The sequence below is a fragment of the Bombyx mandarina genome, chromosome 19 (assembly GCF_030267445.1).
Source record: "Bombyx mandarina strain Sakado chromosome 19, ASM3026744v2".
In the NCBI taxonomy this organism is placed as follows: domain Eukaryota; kingdom Metazoa; phylum Arthropoda; class Insecta; order Lepidoptera; family Bombycidae; genus Bombyx; species Bombyx mandarina.
Window position 1 is genome coordinate 3,990,186 of NC_143225.1, and position 18,529 is coordinate 4,008,714.

At 35.4% G+C, this 18,529-nt stretch overlaps 2 protein-coding genes across 4 annotated transcripts in view; one reads left to right on the plus strand and one right to left on the minus strand.

Annotated features, from left to right (window-relative positions):
* LOC114239330 (uncharacterized) overlaps window positions 1–3,190 on the plus strand; it is a 34,483-nt gene extending 31,293 nt beyond the window's left edge. For both annotated transcript variants that reach the window (XM_028169481.2, XM_089735415.1), the window contains one exon: window positions 214–3,190. In XM_028169481.2, coding sequence (XP_028025282.2) covers window positions 214–272 — 59 coding nt within the window. In that variant the 3' untranslated portion in view covers window positions 273–3,190. The remainder of the gene's footprint in view (window positions 1–213) is intronic.
* The window catches only part of LOC114239479 (PX domain-containing protein kinase-like protein), a 146,776-nt gene extending 128,820 nt beyond the window's left edge, over window positions 1–17,956 (minus strand). The window contains exons 1-12 of one of the 2 annotated variants that reach the window (XM_089735419.1): window positions 17,753–17,956; window positions 17,496–17,660; window positions 16,495–16,683; window positions 16,101–16,197; window positions 15,017–15,123; window positions 13,297–13,413; window positions 12,305–12,548; window positions 11,780–12,022; window positions 10,146–10,369; window positions 9,387–9,467; window positions 8,204–8,327; window positions 4,887–7,669 (exon numbers count right to left, since the gene is read on the minus strand). In XM_089735419.1, coding sequence (XP_089591545.1) covers window positions 7,557–7,669; window positions 8,204–8,327; window positions 9,387–9,467; window positions 10,146–10,369; window positions 11,780–12,022; window positions 12,305–12,548; window positions 13,297–13,413; window positions 15,017–15,123; window positions 16,101–16,197; window positions 16,495–16,683; window positions 17,496–17,597 — 1,641 coding nt within the window. In that variant the 5' untranslated portion in view covers window positions 17,598–17,660; window positions 17,753–17,956 and the 3' untranslated portion in view covers window positions 4,887–7,556. Of the gene's footprint in view, window positions 1–4,886; window positions 7,670–8,203; window positions 8,328–9,386; window positions 9,468–10,145; window positions 10,370–11,779; window positions 12,023–12,304; window positions 12,549–13,296; window positions 13,414–15,016; window positions 15,124–16,100; window positions 16,198–16,494; window positions 16,684–17,495 lie in introns of those variants that run through there. The other variant, XR_016324695.1, reaches the window with a different exon arrangement.
* Window positions 17,957–18,529: the final 573 nt, after the last annotated feature.

Genomic DNA, 18,529 nt, shown 5'->3' on the forward strand with positions numbered 1-18,529 from the left:
CTAGTTTTTGTGAATTGGCGGTAGTTTCTTTTTGACGTTCAACAAGTATGTACTTTCATTTATGTTGAATACAAAATTTTTGATTTGATTTGATTTTGAGTTGTTATAACGCTATCCCACCCATCAAACCGGGACGCGTTGCGGACCAACTCCACCTGTCAATGCCATGTCAATCGAGAGGCGATGTAAGATTTGTTTTTTTTTTCATTTCAGAAATGTCCCTGGAAGATTTCGACATTGATAACATAGACGACATCATAGAACTGGATTAACGATTGAGGCTTTCCTGAAAATCTACTAAAAGATGTTACATAAGTGAAGACTATTATGGAACGCAGTTTGGTGCCGTCTATATACAACGTGTTTTTTTTTAATTAATTTAATAAAACTAAAGCAGCTTTTTTTTTTAAACACGCGTCCTTAGTTCGCCCTAAAAATTGTCAATACATTTTCTTGTTTGCAAAAAAAAAAAATCATTAGCTGTCAATTTATTGTTTATTGACACAAATCAGTTTGAGCATATTGATTGACAAATTTTAATGCCACTTCACAGAACGCATAGCAAATTAGCATTCTCGTATTATTTCTATAATAACATTAATCTTGAATATATATCGCCATCATTTAAATAAGTCTAATCAACAAATAACTACAAGCAATACGTATGATGTATTTTAATGTATTCAAAATTGCACAACGTCCGTGGAAGTGCCGTCTTTAGGTTTTTTTTTTTTTTTTTTTTAAATTGTCTATGCTTTATAATTTCAACTGACGTAGTTTCCTTTAAAATTTAAACTTGTAGTTTTTAAACAATTTAAATAGAATACGTAAGTAAGAGACGAAATAATATCATTCATGCGAACGAATACAGAATATTAATTGTTATTATCTGAATAAATATTACATATCGAGGGCTAAAAGGTTATTTGGTTTAAGAGACTTTTGACTTAATCCGCGGCGTTCATATTTTGTAATTAAAGGTCCGTTTTATTTGGTACTAGCTGACACGGCAGACTTCGTAGTGCCTCAATCGATAAATAAAAGACCTAAACTTTATTTAATTCGGAGAATTTTCATATTTATTTACCTTTTAAACCTTCTCTGGACTTCGACAAATAATTCAAGACCAAAATTAGCCAAATCGGTCCAGCCGTTCTAGAGTCTCAGCGAGACTAACGAACAGCAATTCATTTATATATATACAGATAGAAGATAGATTAGTATCAACAATTCGATGTTTTTAATTGAACTTCAATCAAGTTTACTCCATTCAAATAGCTGAACAAGTATTTTTGTTTCAAGAATTTTCTAAATTTTTTCAATTTTCATAGCTCTCTTGTAATGTTGCAAAAATGTCGCTTGAAATCAAACGAAATAGCCTTTTAACCGTCGATATTATTTAAGGATATTAAGTTTGCTTTTCGTACAAACATATAATAGAGAAATCAGTATTATTGAAAAACAGTATTTATTTGGTTGAATTCTTTTGTAACGTTTCTCATGTTTTTTCGTTCGCTTAAAGACGACTGTCTCGCCTTCCACGAATGACGTCATTATAAAGCTTTTAATTCCTTCTTTAGAATGTTCTTTAGAAAAAAGTAAACAAGAAAACCATATTTTTACTGTACCTACTAAATATCTTAAAATATTAGTCAGTTGAGATTTCAAAAAATTTTTAGATCGGTCAATTAGTTTATTGTATTGGATGTTGAAACTGTGCAAACATTAAGAGGACGTTAAGTCTTTTTTTTTAAATATAGAGCAGCAATTTTGTAATGAAAAATTACTTGTTCGAATAATATTGTAATCATAACAAGTTGTTGACATGAAAAAAAAACTCAATGATGATTAACTTCATTTTAAAATTTTGATGAACTACGCGACCTCTGATATGTTTTAATCGTACATTTGTATGAATAATCTTGAAAAACAGCATGCACATTATGTTCGGAACATTAAAAATGTTTACATATTAAGAATACTAAAGTTTAAAAATAACAAGAAACTCCCATTCTAGATTTGTCGTTATTGTTCATTTTGTCTGCTGTATAACTAATAAATGTGAACTTATCGTATTTTATATATATCGACGCTTGAAAGGCAAGCGTGACTAAGCGACAATAACTGCTTTGTACGTAAATGATAGGCAATAGCCATATTCGATGCGCAAAAAAAATATATTTCTAGGTCTATTAAAATCATTTCAATCCTACAGCTAGATTCGTCAAAATATATTTTTTTCAGGTATTTCAACTTTAAATTAGTCTACTGTAAAGTTCACGCATTGTCGCTTAGTCACGTTTGCCTTTCAAGCGTCGATATGCTTTTAATACGCTTGTAGTGCTGTGGGACCGTACTATTTTAATTCTATAAAAGAGTTTTGAGGATATACTCGCGTTGATCTATCGATACTGATATAGGAATACTTGTCTCTCATTTTGTTAGTGCGTGCGCGAGTGAGAGGCGAATAAAGACGATGCTACACAACTACTACAACAAAAACACAAACTTAATTGTTGATACGTTTTGAATTCATTGTGAAACAACTTTGAACAGATGAACATTATTTTTATTGAAGTCTTTTTTTTCTCTTCTTTATTAAAATATCTGAATGTCTAGTCTGAATTTGCAAATCGAAATAACTAGTAAAGTTATCGAATGTGCATACATACATTAATACCTACAAAACGAACTGGAGAATGAAAAATTTTGGTTACTTGTGAAAATTATTTAATTTAATAAATCGTGTTTTTTCTCTCTTTTTTACAATAAAAAGGGAGGGAGATAAACATTTTTTTTGTTATCTAAAAACTTTTAGGCTTTTAAATGTAGACCCTTCGTCAAATAAATAAGAATTATTAATCGTTTATTATGAACGAAGTAGCTCATAAGTATATTCAGTAATGAATAGTGATTTGTGTATTGTTGCACGTACAAAATATATTTGTACATTGAAATGCTAATTAATCTACGTTCAAACTCCATCAGGCGTATCATCGATGAATGTAGAATTTTATCATTCTCATGAATGAACACGTCACGGTTTTGCATTAAGAAATTTCTCCTAAAACGAAAAGATTTATATATTATTATTTTACGTTCGAGTCTTGTCGGATGAGAATTGATTTAAGTTTATGTTTGTGATTTACGTGATTAGGATTTAAGGTGATTAAGTAAATTTTATGTCGTATTTTGTTTTGTTTTATTTTTATAATACAGCAAGACGCTCCGAATCATTATCGAGGTAGGTCCATATAATCTTACTCTATGGGTAGGTCCCTTCAGTGGTTTTTTTTTTTATGATTGAAGGATTACTGGTGGCCCGGAGGCCTTTCCAGTTTCACCAGGACAGGTGGGCGAGCAAAGGCTCAGCCAGGGGGGGTGGGATTTGCTAACAGCTACCCGAGCGCCTCCGAAGGAGACCTAACAGCTCAAGAGCAGCTGCTTCGCGAATGAATCTACTACCGGATCGGAATCGCGACCCGCTGAGAAGATCTGGCGAGAAACTCAGCGAGCTGATTCATGGGTTAGGTTGCACGGCGAACTCTTTGTCGAGTTCGACGAGTACGGTTACCGGGGTCCCTAAGCCTGCTCCTAGTGTTAGAGCTGAAGGCGTCTAATGCAAAGGTTATTGGATCTGATGGATCCGTAAGGACGTGGGTCAGTGGTCAGTATTCATTGTCGCCTATTGAAAAACTCGCGTGGGATACCATATTGGAAGCTGTCTGTGTATATAGAAACAGCTGTGTGCTTAGTGCCCTACATTTGCCGCTAGGGGTGCTGTTCCAACTCCATACAAATTTGAATTAACTGTACTGTCGCGAAGTTAAAAAAACTCTCAATAAGACTCCCCGCGCCCTAGGCAGCCCGAAACTCTTGGCTGCGGTAATCGTTACAAATGCATATTCGTTTTGCCAAATGTTAGTTATATGATACAGCATGCTTGTACAATCTCTTGTACTTAAAAAAACCGGTCTGGGTATGTATGAATATCTTTAAAATAGTTATAGAATAAGCCTTTTGAATGCCGTTCTAGAAAAAGAGGATGAATCCAGTCTTTTCTTTGATTTGCGTTTTTACGAGATAAAGTCAAAATCGCTCGACGAAAGGATCACAAATGGCTGTCGATTGGCTGCTCAAATATTCCGGCCACTGCAGCCTAGTGCGCGGGGAGCCTAAGCTCACTGCGTGCGACGCACACGTGTCCACCAGCTCGCTTCATAGTAAATCGCTTTCGCTTGAAGCCACGCCAACCAGGACACTGCTGGGTGCGGTAAGCACCGTCACTTTAGAAAAGGATTCAATTGCAATTTACTGATAGTAGGACCTCTTGAGTCCGCACGGGTAAGTACCACCACCCCTTCTATATCTGCCGCGACGCAGTAATGCGTTTCGGTTTGAAGGGTGAGGCAGCCGTTGTAACTATACTGAGACTTTAGAACTTATGTCTGAAGGTGGGTGGCGCATTTACGTTGTAGATTTCTATGGGCTCCAGTAAACACTTAACACCAGGTGGGCTGTGAGCTCGTCCACCCATCTAAGCAATAAAAAAAAGTTAGGTGGAATTGTCATAAGCAAAATAATAAGCTCCAACGTTAGGCACATTGACATGACGATGTCGTCTCTGATGTTGTCTCTGACGACCCACTCACTATACGTACCTTAGTATCAATTTTCAAATAGCTCAACTAATTATTATTATTTAACAAATGATCAGCAATTTCTGAAGAGGTAAATTTTTTGCCCCAAATGAAAAAGAAATGATTTTTTTTTATTTACTTTATTTTTTTAGTATAGCCTACCATATTGGTATCTATACATGTTGGAATACAAACACTTTTTTTATTTGCCGAGTAGACATGAACGGAAAAATAAAATGACAAAAGCACTTTCAAAAGTATCCAACTTAACTTTTTAATTCGTCTGGAAATAAACAATGAGATATCAAAATGAAATTAACTACTATGGATATATGTATTTAACATAGGTACGCTTACAAGAATATAAATAATATAATATTAACTCATAATATGTTGAAAATTACGTACAAAAATTTTCATCTTATTAAAGCTTCTAAATAAAATAAATGTGTAAACAAATTCCTTACAAACCAATAAACAAAATACATGACCAGTTATTTATCACTTGTCTTATAGAGAACAAAACAATCTACTCTTCAAAAATGCCTTTGATTCATAAATTCTTTTTTTTTTTGAGATTTTTCAACATATAGATAACATACCTAAACGTATCTAGCAAAATTTAATATAAAACATAACATTTTAGAATATATGTTGTCAACAAACAATGAGGAAATCATTGGAAATTCATAAATGCCAAAACATAGTTCATTTTTATGAACATTAATAACATATTTTGCTAAAAACTATAATAAATATATACTACTCGATCAAGTACATACTAAAAAATTTTTCTGAAATATTTATTTTAATATTATTAAACAATTATTTTAAGAAATTAAACGCACCATTCGTTTTCAGTATGTTTTAAAACATCGATTTTTTTTTTAATCGATATCTTTAATACTCCATCTCTTTTTATGGCAATATTTAATTGAAGCCGTAATCTGTACACGATTTTACAATACTTTCATTTCATTTTTATATAAAATAAATAAATACTGTTCGATAAAGTATTTTTCGAACAAGGCCTTATAAACTATAGAGTAAAAATTATAATACATAACAAATTTCAAAATCTTACTTTAATATCTAAGAATATGAATACAATACTAAAAGGTATGATTTAGCCATATTCGAATTGTTACATTTTGCAAAAATATATATCATCGCATTGTATATAATAATATAATATTGTACTATAACATCGATAAATCAGGTTTATTTTTTATCGATAAAAACAAAGTACGCTAGTGAGTCAATGGGAGCTGAAATTAAATACAAATTTAAATCGCAACCTTCGACCATGTCAATAACAATGTGTTGACATACCGGCCGACATGTTTCTTTGTTACTTAATAAATAAAAATAAATAATGCACAGTCAATCGCACTCCTACGCGGTACAGTATCGCTGGACCACGTGTATTCGTATGTAGCGATGCACCGGTGATCGAATCCCGTAGGCGGGTACCAATTTTTCTAATGAAATACGTACTTCACAAATGTTCACGATTGATTTCCACGGTAAAGGAATAACATCGTGTAATAAAAATCAAACCCGCAAAATCATAATTTTAATTACTGGTGGTAGGACCTCTTGTGAGTCCGCACGGGTAGGTACCACCGTCCCGCCTATTTCTGAAGCAGCAATGCGTTTCGATTTGAAGGATGGGGCAGCCGTTGTAACTATACTGAGACCTTAGAATTTATATCTCAACGAAACTAGACTACACTAATCGGGATTCTTTGAAATAATTATTTTTTAATCGCAGCCAAACATAACTGAAAACGGATATTCATATGCAACGCATTTAATTTGTACATTATTTTTTTCCCTGCCTATTCACTGGTAGCCTGAGAGGTTGTTCCAGCGACTCCCGGACGAGTGAGCTCACGGGCTCAGCCTGAGAAATTTTGCTAACAAGAGTAAACTTGTACAGTGGGCTACAAAAGTGCATGGACTGTCAGTAAAAAAAATGTGTATTCATAAAATTATCGAATATTATGATTTAATCTCATTTATTTAGCGTCACCTATCGACTTTTATGATTTAATCTCACTTTTTTTTTAAATTGCCTTTACATTTATTACTACCGACGTTTGGAATACTATTGCATATTATATATACTACTATAATATAGTTTTCGTAGTCGTGGACAATTGAGGTTAAAACTCTTATTCGTAGACATTTGAATAGAAAATGCGAGATTGAACTGTAAAAGTACTTTTAATTATATCTACGACTCGCGCAAACCCAAGAGAATATTAGGTTCAGAGATTTTTAGGATGCAACGGGTCGTTCTCAAAGGAGAAAAAATATTGTTCTACGAATAGCAACACGATTTTAGTGTCGACGTCACATCGGGCCTCCCGAAACCACGGACGCGCTGGTTAGCTGATTAAACACTATATTAACACGACAATATATTACTGAAATACATTTTGTCGATCGCAATTATTTTGGCTGTCACTCGAAACTAGTTTAGAGCATTAACAGACAAACAGTTTAAATATTGACTATATATAACTGTCATGTAGGTCACCGGTGCCCTACGCGGCGCACTGAAGTAACTATGTAGATTTCTCTCTTTGTTCTAAGAAGCCTTACTAAGAAGTAAGGCGCCGGAATATCTGGTAGACTCTGGGAAAGACGAATCCGAAGATACTGACAATGAATCTATTTCTAAGAGACCTAAAAGACTAAAATATACATTAATAAACAAAAGAAGGCAAAGTCAAGCAATCCACTTAGTAACAGAAAGCGACATAATTACATCAGTGCGCCGCGTAGGACACCGGTGACCTACTTGGCAGTGAACGTGTTAATATTCAGTTAAGTATAACAGCACACCGTTTGCAAGTTTAATTTCAGCTCCCTCATCTAAAATCGATAACTCGATATCCATTCGTCGTCTCACCGAGTCGATACGCGAGCGAGTCTGGACTTGTCGAAGGCGCAGATGGCGTGCAGCAGCGCGGAGCGGCCGGCGGGGGGCGGTGCTCCCTCCGCGGCACCCATGTCTGCGTCTAATTAAAAAAGTATTTTTTAGTGGACCGAATCGTGAATCTAAATCATTCTCGAATTCACTGGAACGCATACAAATAAATCTCATGAAAATCGGTTCACCCATTTAGGAGGAGTTAACTAAGATAGACACGGACAAAATAATTATGTTATTATATATTTTTATTCATATAATTAATAGCTCTCAGCCCGCCTGATGTTCAGTGGTTACCAAATCTATACACGTTACATGGCTGCCGCCCACTTTTAGGAATGAGATGGAAGTCCCTGAATTGTGTAGTGTGATTGGTGTACACCGTTCTTCAGGGCTGTTTCGCGGCAAAAATAGAATATCGCTCGCAATATGTACACGTGGTATTGATCACAACCCAGAACAATCCAGCCAATCCAGAAAAACACTTACACAATATCTGTACTATCTATAATACTCATGGGACCATATCGAGACTAATATTTCTATTATATGTGAAAGTGTCGAAAATACATAATAACCGAACGAGTTCGTGTAAGGTAGTGTAACAAAACCTAGAGCCGACCTTGTGGCGGAGGCGGCGGGGTGCGCTCGCGGGGCGCGGGCGGCGAAGGGGACGAGGCCGTGCTGGCGCTCCGCACCGTGTCCGCCAGCGACGACGTCGACTTCCAGATGCTCTCGCGCTTTTTCTATATATTTTTTTAAAGGGCTTTTATGACCTGGTCACTAAGACCTTAAGGTCAAGTATTATTTAAATTTTAATGAAAACTTTTTATATGAAAAATGATATAATGAAATGAAGTTGCTTAATATGAAACGTGACATGAAATGAAATGAAATGGAAACGAAACGAAACGAAACGAAATGAAATGGGAATAGTCTCAGTAAAATGGTAATTTACTGAGACTTTTTGGAAGATCCCGAGAAGTTACGTTCAGCAGCTTTGTTTCATTTTCCCACATTTGTGCACTTTCATAGATACTAAACAGTTATTAAACCACCGTTACTATTACAGATTTAAACTTGAAGAAACCCTAAATAGACAAAATAAAAGAAATCACAACACTTCACTCCTCGCGTTCCCGCCAAAAATGCCATTTTTCTATAAACCACTAAAATTTTTAAACTACCCTCGAAAAAAAAAATAAACAAAAAAGCCAGCGATAAATAAAATTAAACTATTTTTCCGTCGCAGTCCAACGGTCATCCGACATATAAGTTTCCGTCTTTGTAACAAAGTACAAAGAAAGCATAATATTTAATATGATAAAGTTATTGACCATAAATGGACAGGTACAGTTTCGGCTGACCGACTCGATGATGCAGTAATTAGCGCCAAAGACCGTTGAACCGAGGGTCGTGGGTTCAATTCCCATATCGGGAAAACATTGTGTAATGAACATGTTTGTTTGGTCTTTGTTTAGGTGTTTATTACCTATATACATATGTATATATTTAAACATATATAACTGTTTATATCAATCTCTGGTATCCATAACACAGGGGATCCTATATTGGGGCCGGATGACCGTGCGTGATTTTTTCTCAGTTATTATTATATAAATATTATTATTTTAAAAAATCTGAATAGTTCACAGAAAGACACGAGGAGAAAGTCACAATTGCGTTGAAATTTTTTCCAATAAATAAAATAAAAAGGTATAAAAGATATGCGACAGTAAATGAGTTCAAAAACAAAAATTAATGCTGATGACAGAATGTTAATAGTGAGACAGAGAGCCACTCACCATTCTTTTTTTCTGTTTCTTCATTTCCTCTTCTGAAGAGAGTATTTCTTGGATCCTGACTTCTCTTTTTGCGCTTCGCACCTACGTTAAAAGATACATTTGTAACATAGGTTCAAATTCAAAACTTAACACACAATCATATCAAAGGTTCTAAAGCTAATAACGATCTCTCTCAGACAACCATGTAATATTGCTTAAAAGGAAATAGTGACGTAATATTAATATATAATAGTTGTTATTAATCATTTATACAACAAATATATTCTAAAATTCTACAACTATTTTTTTTATTTATTGCTTAGATGGGTGGACGAGCTCACAGCACACCTGGTATTAAGTGATTACTGGAGCCCATAGACATCTACAAAGTAAATGCGCCACCCACCTTGAGATATTACTAACTTGTAACTAAACTTGAGACCTTAGAACTTATATCTCAAGGTGGGTGGCGCATTTACGTTATGGGTGTCTATGGGCTCCAGTAACCACTTAACACCAGGTGGGCTGTGCACTCATCTAAGCAATAAAAACCTAAAAAAAATATAAGTTCTAAGGTCTCAGTATAGTTAAAACGGCTATCCCACCCTTCAAACCGAAAGGCATTACTGCTTCACAGCTGAAATAGGCGGGGTAGTGGTAACTATCCGTGCGGACTCAGGGAGGCCCTACCACCAGTATAAAAAAATATTAATTCTCATCAAAAATACATCGACAAGTGAGTTTCCTTTGAAATCTTTAAAACGAATCACTACTCCATACCAGTTTCTGTTCTCGTTTTAATCTCGCTTCAGCGCTAGAGACGGCGGCCTTCAACTCTTCCTTCAGCTGTATGGGGAACTTGAGGTGGATCTTCTCGTCGCGCGGCGCCACCGTGAGGCCGTTGAGGGGCGCTTGGCAGAAGAACGGGTGCCGGAGTAGACTGTCTACTGTCGGCATGCCGTGCTTGCAAGCGTGACTTGAAAGGCACATGTGTAATACTGATTCTGTCAAAGAGATTCAAATGGTTAACATACTATAGAGCAGCGATGGGCAAAGTACGGCCCGCGGAAGTATTTAATACGGCCCGCCGAGAGTCCATCCATCCTAAATATTCTAGTCGGCATTTTGTCACGTAAAATAAAATCTGACGTTTATAATTGAAAATCTTAGAATTTTTAATGAAAGCTCCAATTCGTCAGGGGTGTTTTGAGCATTCATTGTCTCATAATTAACTTGCCATCATTATAATTATCTCGGCAGTCTGTCACAGGTATTAGTTTATTTATTGGAAAAAATCCCCATTCTTTTCACCTATCTATCACGCGCCTAACAAGGCGTAATAGAAACAGGTATTTTGTTTATTAAAAATCTTTAATACAAAATGCATTTTTTCTATAATTCTGGTCCTCCTCTAAAATTTCATAAGCTTTGTGGCCCGCCATTAAAATGTTTGCCCACCACTTTGCTATAGAGATATCTATCACACAGTTATGTAATAACAAATCGAGAGGTGAAATTGTCATATATCGAGTAAAAATAAAATTAAAAATAAATAGTCACATAATAAGTTTCTGAATATATGTTTGTATGTTGATGCGTCCCTTATTCGATTTAGAGGTTTTTACACACTATGCAAACTGACAATATCGAGGAGTGAAACGCTATTTTGTTTAAGCGACATTTCACTGGTGGTAGGACCTCTTGTGAGTCCGCACGGGTAGGTACCACCACCCCGCCTATTTCTGCCGTGAAGCAGTAATGCGTTTCGGTTTGAAGGGTGGGACAGCCGTTGTAACTATACTGAGACCTTAGAACTTATATCTCAAGGTGGGTGGCGCATTTACGTTGTAGATGTCTGTGGGCTCCAGTAACCACTTAATACCAGGTGGGCTGTGAGCTCGTCCACCAATCTAAGCAATAAAAAAAAAAAAAAAAACGCTTAATACTCGTTATTTATCTTTGTAATTAAAGATGCGTTTTATTTGGTAATAGCATCAACGGTACGATGTATTTAATTGAATTTCAATTAACTTTACTCCGTTCGAATAGTTGAAGAAGATTTTTTGTTATGATATATTTTCCAAATTTTAAATTTGAAATGGCTCTCCTGTATTTTTTTTTATTGCTTAGATGGATGGACGAGCTCACAGCCCACCTAGTGTTAAGTGGTTACTGGAGCCCATCGACATCTAAAACGTAAATGCGCCACCCACCTTGAGACATAAGTTCTAAGGTGTCAGTATAGTTACAACGGATGTCCCGTCCTTCAAACCGAAACGCATTACTGCTTCACGGCAGAAACAGGCAGGGTACCTACCCGCGCGGACTCACAAGAGGTCCTTACCACCAGTAAATACGCAAATTATAATTTTGCGGGTTTAATTTGGTGAGAGTGGAAATCAGAATGTACATACCTAAATCCATATTGATTCCGTCGGGGAAGTAATCGCAGTGAGGGTCCTCCGGTGCGATGGCGAACGTCATCTCGTACAAGGTTCTGCCGAAGCAGTATACGTCGATGTCTTCGGGGGTCGTCACCCTCCGCAGTTCGAGTAGATAGGGTCGGTAGAGACAGGGCACGCCGATAACAAAATTCTCGACCTCCATTAGCAGAGCTCTTTGGTTCTCTATTGCGATGTTGCCGGGATGGATGTGACCTACAATTCGGTAGGTTTTACTTTAATGGCGGTCGTCGGTACGCATACTTAATCTACCGTAGATTGGAGGAGACTCCTTTGTCAGAAAAATAATTAATAAAACAAAGCACTTAGAAGTTACGGATGACGGTCTCTTTGTGGCAAAAAAATAATCTTTCAATGTTGCTTTTATTACTAGTTTCTCTTATTCCAGCTGGTTTATCAAATGCCATTAAATTTCGAGCACAATAACGATAATTATTGTCTTATAGTAAAAAAAATATATATTCGAATTGTTCTTACCGTGTGGTAGACCTTTTTCGTGTAGAAACTTTATTGCTTGCAATATCTGATAACCATAGTGTGCAATTTGTCCGGTCGTGAATGGTTTCCTTATTTTCGGGTTGCCATACTTCATTAAATAATGTTTACTGTATTCGGTACCGTATAATATATCTCTCAGACTTCCGCTCTCGTGTATCCTTCGAATAACGTAGGCACCATTTTCTAAATTATGTATAGCTAATATTTGGTCTATATACGGGTGCTAAAATTTACAAAATCAAAATCAAATTTATAAGATTAACAAAATCATAAAAGCACTATAAATATATTAATTGGTCTAAAGGGTTTGAATTTGATCGTTATTTTATAAAAAAATACTTTTATATAAATCTATTCATGAAATTATGGAATTAAACGGCACTTTTTTTTCCCTATCTAAGCTGAGAGCCTTGAGAGGCTATTTCACCGTAACCTTAACTAGTAGGTGGGCTCACGGGGCTCGAACCTGACGACGTTGCTAACACGAACCCTAGCAAGAGCCGTGCTTCGCAGGATCTACCACCGGATCGGAAACGCGACCCACTGAGAAGATCCGGCGAGAAACTCAGTGGGCTGTGTCTATGGGTTAATTAACTCGTCGAGCCCTTCGTCGCAAGCGACGGTTTCGACGAGAACGTTAACCGGTGCTTGAGGTACCTAAAAGCACCGTTAGTGGATCGGGAGGAAGCCTACGGCACTAGATAAGCTTTATACGGAGGGTTGACGCCCTAACAACAAAACAAAGGGAACACATGATTGGGGGTCCATTGTCAGAACTAAACATGCTTCAGCAACCAAACTCATGAGTTTCCCATTAGATAAAATGGTTACCGTTGCCTCATTAACATCTAAATGAGAACGTCTCTTAAAACGTCAGATTTGAAATACATTTTGGTATAGTAATCCTCAGCGCTGCTGGCTCACACTACCACGTCCACGCAAAAATAACAAAAATCCCAAAATACAATTACCGAAAGATTTTGTAGGCTCTTGAAGGCAATCTGCAAGTCTTTATCGCAGAGATATCTATCCGGACCGTAGTGCTGATACGAAAGTAAACAATTAGTCTTGCTACTAATATCGGACATCTGAAATATACATATGATTTAAATTAAATGAATGAACAAATATTCTTGTCACGATATTAACGAAAAGAAAACAATACATGTAGGTGATGAATTCAATTTTATCGAACCTATTTCTAGAATTGAACCTTAGAAACAGTTTTTTATAGCGTTTTGGTAGTAGTTTTATACTGGGTGTTAAGAGATCGCCTCCGAAAACGAAGACAGATGATAGTTTTTTTTTTCTTTCCTGCCTATGCTGATAGCCTTGAGGGGCTATTTCAGCTTCACCCTAACGTGTAGGTGAGCTCACGACGCTCAAACAAGAGTGTTGCTAACACTGACCCTAGCAAGAGTAGTTCTTCGCAGAATCTACCACTGGATCGGAAACACGACCCACTGAGAAGATCCGGCGAGAAACTCAGTGGGCTGTCTGTGTCTATGGATTAATTCGCTCGTCGAGCCCTTCGTCGCAAGTGACGGGTTCGACGAGGACGGTGACCGGTGCTTGTGGTGCCTAAAAGCACCTATGATAGTACTAATGACACCTTTGATGCCTTTCACTTCTCGATACTGACTGTTTGCATAGTTTGTAAAAACCTATAACTAAATCGAATAAAGGACACGTGAACATACAAACAAATGTGTAGAAGTTTTTTTGCCTTTGTAGGCAGACGAGCACACGGCCCAGCTGATGGTAAGCGGTTACGATCGCTCATGGACATCAGCAATGCCAGTGGCCGGGCCAAGCCGCTGCCTGCCGTTGTCATTATCATATGGCTATTATTATATATATTTTTTACTATATTTATCTCTATGCACATAAATAAATAAATTATGAGCCACTGAATATTAACCACACAGGTTTCGTATTTTTACTAATAGAGACGCATTAACGTTTTTTTTTTCTTCAAAGTTCATCGACTTCCATTTGCATACAAATAACTTGGATACAATAACACGTCTTGCAAGTGTATTTTTATCTTTACTGATAAACTCTGCGACTCAGCAGAATATAATATACAAATGAACGTAAAACAATAATTTTCAATTTGATTTTATTAATATTGTCGATATGCATCGTCGCAATTAAAACAAGTTGGCTACTGTAATCAATGTTTTGTACATTTGCTCTCAAGGTCTCAACGCCAATCCTGTCGCCTAGTAAGTATGAGATCGAATTTGTTGTGTATAAGCATACCCATAATATAATGCTAAAACCAAAAAAAAATTGTATCTGATGATTAAAGCGTCTTTATAGCCTCAAGGATAAAAATGTCTAGGGCCACTTGATTCAAGTGATGCAACTGTATGCAAAACAATCTTCATAAATATTGTTTAACTAGCAACCCGCCCTCACTTCGCTTCGGAAACTGTAATTTATTATTGATTTCTCCACTATTTAATGGATGTTATTATACATATAAACCTTTCTCTTCAATCACTCCATCTATTAAAGAAAACCGCATCAAAATCCGTTGCGTAGTTTTAAAGATTTAAGCATACATAGGGACAGACAGATATAGGGACAGAGAAAGCGACTTTGTTTTATACTATGTAGTGATGAAGAAAACATCTTACACCGCTGAGTTATAATGACGAAAATAAAATACATTTTATTACACACCAAAAAATAATGTTTCCTTATTCTCCATCCAATATCGGCAATGGGTCCTTTTAGTTCATAGCGCAAGTCTCCCCTCAAGGCTATTGACACGGTCTGCAGAGATTGCTCTGTAATTAAATAACTAGGTTTCAAATATTGATAGCATATCGACGCTTGAAAGGCAAAAGTGACTAAGCGACAATGCGTGAACTTTACGACTAATTTAAAGTTGAAATACCTAAAAACAAAATTTATTTTAACGAATCTAGCTGTAGTAGAATCTAGCTAGTAGCTGTAGGATTGAAATATTTTAATAGACCTAGAAATATATTTTTTTGGCATCGAATATGGTTATTGCCTATCATTTATTTAAAAAGTAGTTATTGTCGCTTAGTCGAACGTCGATATGAACTTAATTCCTTCTGTCATTTCACTAATCAGCTTATAGCTTTAAATGTTAATTGAAAAAATGATTGAGTTAATATCTATATGCAAATAAGGAAAGAGATCATCATAGTAATATCAATGTATAACTAGATCGAGAATGCCCACAACACATATAAATCAATGAGCATTTATTATAGTACTTCAGTACACAAGACATTATTACTGTTACATTCTTTCATTACTAAATTCTGTTCTGCACAATCCTAACACACCTATTTATCTGGTCAAGCACTTTAGGTACCTGGTGCCTAGCTACCCAGCTTGCAGATTTCTTATCCACCCATTAACTGATATGATGGATTTTTCACTGTTTGTGCAGTGCAATTGCAGAATCCTCTCCTACATTATTTATGTCTTAGCACTGTAATTTTTAAGGAATAAATTTATTTTTATCGTATGTATTTATCGATATGTATTTATTTATTTTTATGTCTGTTTATATAAAAAAAAGTTATAGAAAGATATGATAACATGATAATAACTTACAGATAGAATAAAACCTCTTTTTTATTCTGGTTTTTATATCCTTTTTGCTCGGAGTTAAGAAAACTCTTTAAATAGTTAATCTTTGTGCATATTGTCTTACTTGTAAATACTTTCTTGTTTTTGTTATTAAAATTCTGTACATACTAAAAAATTAGTTAAGTATTATACATACCTGAGATGGCTAATGAATAGTTGTTTGGATCTAGAAAACTTCTCACTGACAATGACAATGCTAATATCTGATGTTTCAGCACTTCATTTAAATAGTTCTGAAACAATTATTATGATATAAATAATTGATTATCTAAATTCAACAGACCTAAACCTCACTGTCCTCCTGAGGGGTATCACACACATGAAGAAATTGTTGTGGTATAAAGAAGCAACATAACATGTCAGTGGTATTATTGTATCCACAAGTGCCTAATATTTACTAATAAAAAATCCTGTCAATATTTACAAATTCGCATGAATGCTAATTTTGCTGGGTAATTAATATATTACAATTTTTTAGTTCTAAACTTTTGACTTAGTTCTCACTGCTACTGTGTTTATATATTCCTTACCTGCAAAGCCACTTGTCTTTCTGCGATAAATGAAGGCTGCATATTTCCTATGAGTTTTTTAGGTGGGAGAGGCAAATCTATATTGGATTTCAGCAGTAATGAGTGTAGCGATGCAAAATCACTATATCTACGAGATACATTCCACATATTTTCTTTGATGGGGCCTCTTTGAACCCTAATTATGTATTCCTGAAGTAAAATTCAAAGAATTAACTTTTCAATCACTTTTTTGTTTGCACACATGTGAATAGTGTCATATAGGACCTTTACATTGGAATACATCAGAATATTCACCTGCACTTCATATTGACTGAAACTATTGTATTGTGATAATACTGACACATAATAAATAACAGTGGGAGTTGATCAAGAGGCCAATACAGGTATACACAACATAGTTTAATATCAGAACTTTTTGTCTGTTCTAATTTATCACATACTTAATCAATATTGTGTTTATTAAAATTAAGACTTAGTGGAAAATATTTCAAATACAAGTACAATTCAAAGAGTTTTCATATCGACGCTTGAAAGGCAAAAGTGACTAAGCGACAATGCGTGAACTTTACAGTAGACTAATTTAAAGTTGAAATACCTGAAAACAAAATTTATTTTAACGAATCTAGCTGTAGTAGAATCTAGCTAGTAGCTGTAGGTTTGAAATGATTTTAATAGAGCTAGAAATATATATTTTTTGGCATCGAATATGGTTATTGCCTATCATTTATGTACAAAGCAGTTATTGTCGCTTAGTCACGTTTGCCTTTCAAGCGTCGATATCATCATATACGTGAGTTTTAATAACTACATTTCATTTACTAAACTAACACCTTCAGTTTTACTTTAAGCCAAAAACCATATCATACAAAAACTAAGATCTTAATAAGTAAATTTAAATTTTCTCACTCTTGAAAATATTAATTATCCGAATATACATATTATTATGCGATAAGTTTAAATTAGATAGACCTTGACAATTTAATTTTATGATTTTTGCTTACGGTGTGTTTGTTAATGTTTTGAGCATTTTCTATGAAACATGTAATTTTCGCTGTGTCGTCTAATCTCCATATGACGGACGACGCATTCTGCCACAAAGCCATTGCCGGTATTGCAGATTCATTTAGTTAATTACAATAACATTAATACATTTTTGTTGAATTTCACTGAAAAAATAGTCATTTATATTTGAAACTTCTTATGAAACTTATCAAAAGTTGGTCTTGTTATTTTAACACACTGTTACACCGATTATTACTTAAAAACAAAGACGCCATCCAAAGACCAAAAAGTGGAAAAGGACTATGTTTATGTATTAATTAATTTTCCGTTTCTTTTTAGAGCAGTTTTTGATTAAAATCACCATAGATTTTTTTTTGTTTTAGTACAATTTTTCCTTATTAAGAAAGGCAAGGGGATCTAAGCCCATACAGTAATGTCTGTTCTATATAATTTCTGACCCACCATAGATATTTTTTTTTTGGTACAATTTTTCCTTGTTAGGAAAGGCAAGGGAATCTAAGCCCATACAGCCGTAATTAGTAGTAGTAGAGTTTTTCTCGAAGAAAAAGGCAATAAAACAAAGCCATACAGCCAATTCTTAAGTTTTACATTTTTATATCACACCATAAATAATACACTTAATATTTAGGAATAATCATAAACTACATAGCATAGTCAATACACTTATTAAGACTTCAGAGTGATACAATACACTTAAACTTAACGATACTTTTTTTATGATTGTCAGTGGGCTGTGTCTGAGAGTTAATTTACTCGTCGAGCACTTCGTCGCAAGAACGGTGACCGGTGCTTGAAGTACCTAAAAGCACCGTTAGTGGATCGGGAGGATCCGAGATGACGTGTTTCGGGCGACGTCGACTGCTTTCCATTCTGTCCGCAGGATCGGGAATGTAGTTACCGGCGGCCACGATGAGAGGGTTCTCGTGTCGTGCCGCTTTATCGAAGTGGTTAATACTGTAATGGTATGTATTGGAATAAAACACAGATATACCATAGATATTAAATAACAAGT